Source organism: Antrostomus carolinensis, unplaced genomic scaffold, assembly GCF_000700745.2.
Source record: "Antrostomus carolinensis isolate BGI_N321 unplaced genomic scaffold, ASM70074v2 scaffold34195, whole genome shotgun sequence".
Lineage (NCBI taxonomy): Eukaryota > Metazoa > Chordata > Aves > Caprimulgiformes > Caprimulgidae > Antrostomus > Antrostomus carolinensis.
Window position 1 is genome coordinate 3,822 of NW_010316336.1, and position 3,580 is coordinate 7,401.

At 45.7% G+C, this 3,580-nt stretch overlaps 1 protein-coding gene across 3 annotated transcripts in view; it reads left to right on the forward strand.

The window, feature by feature from the left end:
• IRF1 (interferon regulatory factor 1) overlaps positions 1 to 1,663 on the forward strand; it is a 4,816-nt gene extending 3,153 nt beyond the window's left edge. Inside the window, exons 7-9 of one of the 3 annotated variants that reach the window (XM_010168252.1) lie at positions 112 to 155; positions 745 to 880; positions 1,572 to 1,663. In XM_010168252.1, coding sequence (XP_010166554.1) covers positions 112 to 155; positions 745 to 880; positions 1,572 to 1,663 — 272 coding nt within the window. The remainder of the gene's footprint in view (positions 1 to 111; positions 156 to 744; positions 881 to 1,571) is intronic. The other 2 variants (XM_029085026.1, XM_029085027.1) reach the window with 2 other exon arrangements.
• Positions 1,664 to 3,580: the final 1,917 nt, after the last annotated feature.

Sequence of the window (3,580 nt, forward strand, 5' to 3'; positions counted from 1 at the left end):
AGGAGAATATGAAGTGGGTCATGTGGCAAAGAAGCAGAAGTGTGAGGGCTAACGTGCAAAAAATTGACATCTCTCTGTTTTCTTCTCTTTTTTTATGTACTTACCACACAGTCACAGATGAAGATGAAGAGGAAATGAATTCGGATATTTTTAAGGTAAAAGCAGCACTTTTGGTTAGAATAAAATTGGGAAAAGGTTGTTTGCACCAAGAAAGGAAGGGAAGCAGCTATCTGATCCAGTCCTGTACAATCTGAATGGACATTTATGTAATCCAAGACACTTATTTAACGAGGAAGCCTGAAAAATTAAATATAAAAAGAAAGCTGCTTTATAAACATGAACTGGAGAGGACACATCCGTGGAAATATTTCCTTTTCACGTGGAAGGCAGAGCAAGCTGTTGTGTACTGCTGGAAGTAGAGGTTGCTGTGGGAGAGTCTGCAAAGGTTCTCTAGACTCTTTTATTTTGCCCTCCCCTCCACCTCTGGCGTGGTGCTTAATCTGTGTGTCCAGACATGTCACCCTCATCCCACTGATAAGATGGGGGTTCCATCACCAAAGGTGCTCTGGCTCTCCCCGTTTTGCATTAACTTTTTAACTGGGAGTAAACTGAGTTTTATATAATTTAGCATGAAGAGATACAACTTGATCTGTCTTACCTGTCCTCTAATTAAGAGAAAATAATAAAGTATTGCACCCAGAGAAAGAAGCAGCAGTTTTTAACCATCTCCTCCTTCTCTTCCAGCTGCTTGAACCAGCCCAGGACTGGCACACCACCAGCGTCGGGGGGAAAGGTTTTCTCACCAACGAGCTGGGGACACAGACCATGTGCAGCACTTACAGCTACAAGGAGCAGGATGGGGAGATCGACACAACTTCAGGTACCGACTCCTCCGTTATCCCTGATGGTCAAGGGCACAGGATGATGCAGAAGAGAGTTTCCATGCAAGACACTACTTGGGAGGGAACAAAGCAAGTGGAGGAACTCGCACATCCCCGTGTTCTGGGATTTCCAAGTAGCCTCTTGATAAAAAGGAAAAGGTGACAAATGCCTCCAGTAAGAGGATACTAGAGATTTGTTTTAGGGTTATACACATTGAACCCCAGACTGGTTTGGGTTGGGAGGGACCTTAAAGCTCATCCAGTCCCAACCCCCCTGCCATCAGCAGGGACACCTTCCACTAGACCAGGTTGCTCAAAGCCTCATCCAGCCTGGCCTTGAACACTTCCAGGGAGGAGCAGCCACAGCTTCTCTGGGCAACCTGGGACACTGTCTGACCACCCTCACAGCAAATAATTTCTTCCTCTTATCTAATGTAGATCTACATGTAGGTTATGTCAGCTTTCAGGAGCTCCTTGCAATGTAACTGAAGAATTTCCACTAGCAATAGCTTAAATGGGACAGTTTAATAGAGTGTTTGGAGTGTTTTAGAAAAATATTACTCTAAGGTATTTACTCACCTGAGAAACCTTCCCATTTTTGTTATATATTTTATATATATATTATACACACACACACACTATTTTGCTCTTGCTGCATTTGATTCCATACTCACTTTTTGTTTTATCTAGGAGAGCTGCTCTTTGACCAGAAACCCGGCTTAGATTTCTCCTGGCTGGATACAGTGAGACCATCCATGCAAATTGTTCCCTGTGGTTTATAAACCCCTTGGCTTCCTCTAACCATGAACTTCTCTTGGTGAGAAACTTGGACAAGCCTGAAGAGAATGGAAGAAATTATTTGTTACTGACTGAACAAAGTAGCTCTTTTATTCCGTTTAACTTCTGGGCCTGAAAAGGTTATCGAGAAAGACTCCATGATAAATAAATATATATGAAAAAACCCAAACCAAACCAAAAGGAATCCCACCTCACTGGCAGGACTCCTGGCACTGAAGGTGCTGAGCCACAGATCTCTCCTCGTTGTTGCTCCGGAGGGGAAGCTTTTGCTGGAAGGTTGCTGATGTGCTGTGGGGTCCGAGCTGGAGGTCTGGGGAGGGAGGAGGTGAGCATCCTCCCCCCACCATGAGCACTTTGCTTCGGAGAGACACTGCAAACCAAGTCTCTTCCCTGTTGGTTGTGGTGGCTGCTTACCTGTGCAACACTCGGGACGTTGAGCTCAACAACTGTCATTACACTTAGGGAAAAAGAAAAGATTGCACTAATTGGCCCTCTCTCTTCTTTGATTTACTCCAGCACCATAGTTCATCTCTCTGATCTTGCAACTTTAATCTGTAGAAGTAGCTCAGACCAATACAATGTGAAAATTCAGTTTAGGCTTTGCTTCCACATAGCACACGTTATCCAGGTCTGCTCGTAGGATGTTACCTGCTCCTTGGCATGCCATATCTATTGCCACATAATCATTGAAGAGCTGCTGCATGAGACAATTTTTTTGCACTGATGGGGGCAGAGCTCTTTATTTATAGTGTGCCTCTCTGCCATCCCTCCCAGGACACCTCCAGGACCCCACGTGGCAGATCTACGTGTGGGAGAGGAGTGCAGGAGGAAAGAGGTTCTAGTTGGTGTGTAAGATGTAGGGATGAAATCACTAAGCTGTAATAGAATATTTTCTTGTACATTTTATTTTTGTATATAAAGTAGTGTGTATTTGTTTTAATAAAGATGTTTTATATATGACATGTTTACTTTTTCTCATGGGAGAGCTCTGAGAATGCATTCCAGATTCCTTCAAAATACCCAAACAGTTGTGCTGTTGACAGAGACAGTTGGAGGGGTTTTTTTTCATGACTCATGAAAACACAAGGAATTCATTTAGCACAGTTTGCTCCTGTTTTCTAACCCCCACCTCTTCCCAGTGCAGCTGATGGGTGGAATTCTGCTTGTCCCAGGAAGAGAAGCCCAGGTCCTGGGCACGTGATTTGTATTTGCCATCATGGAATCAGAGGGTTGGGTTTGAAGGGACCTTAAAGCTCATCCAGTCCCAACCCCCCTCCCATCAGCAGGGACACCTTCCACTAGACCAGGTTGCTCAAAGCCTCATCCAACCTGGCCTTGAACACTTCCAGGGAGGAGCAGCCACAGCTTCTCTGCCCAACCTGGGACACTGTCTCACCACCCTCACACCAAAGAATTTCTTCCTCACATCTCAGCTCCATCTCCCCTCTGCCACTTTCAAGCCATCACCCCTTGTTCTGTCACTCCCTGCCCTTGGCCAAAGTCCCTCCCCAGCCTCCCTGGAGCCCCTTCAGGTACTGGGAGGCCACTAGAAGGTCTCCCTAAAGACTTTTCTTCTCCAGGCTGCAAGTCAGACCTGACTTAGAGCGGGGTTACAGGCTCTGCTATTAAAAAAAACTCTACACACCATGTCCCTGCTATGAAGGTCCAAATCAGCAGCAGTGTCAGCTTCTGTGACAAGAAGATCCACAGTGAAGACCCACCTAAATAACTCAGGTTTGCCTGAAAAGAGACCACATGCACAATTGGGAAGGGAAGGGGAAATCAGGCTGGGTTTTCCCCTGGATATTTTCTCTATTTGCCAGATTTCCAGGCTGGAAAGGTCTGGTGTGTTATTGCATCGGCTGGGGGGGGGGACAAGAGACAAGTGTGGCCGGTGGAAC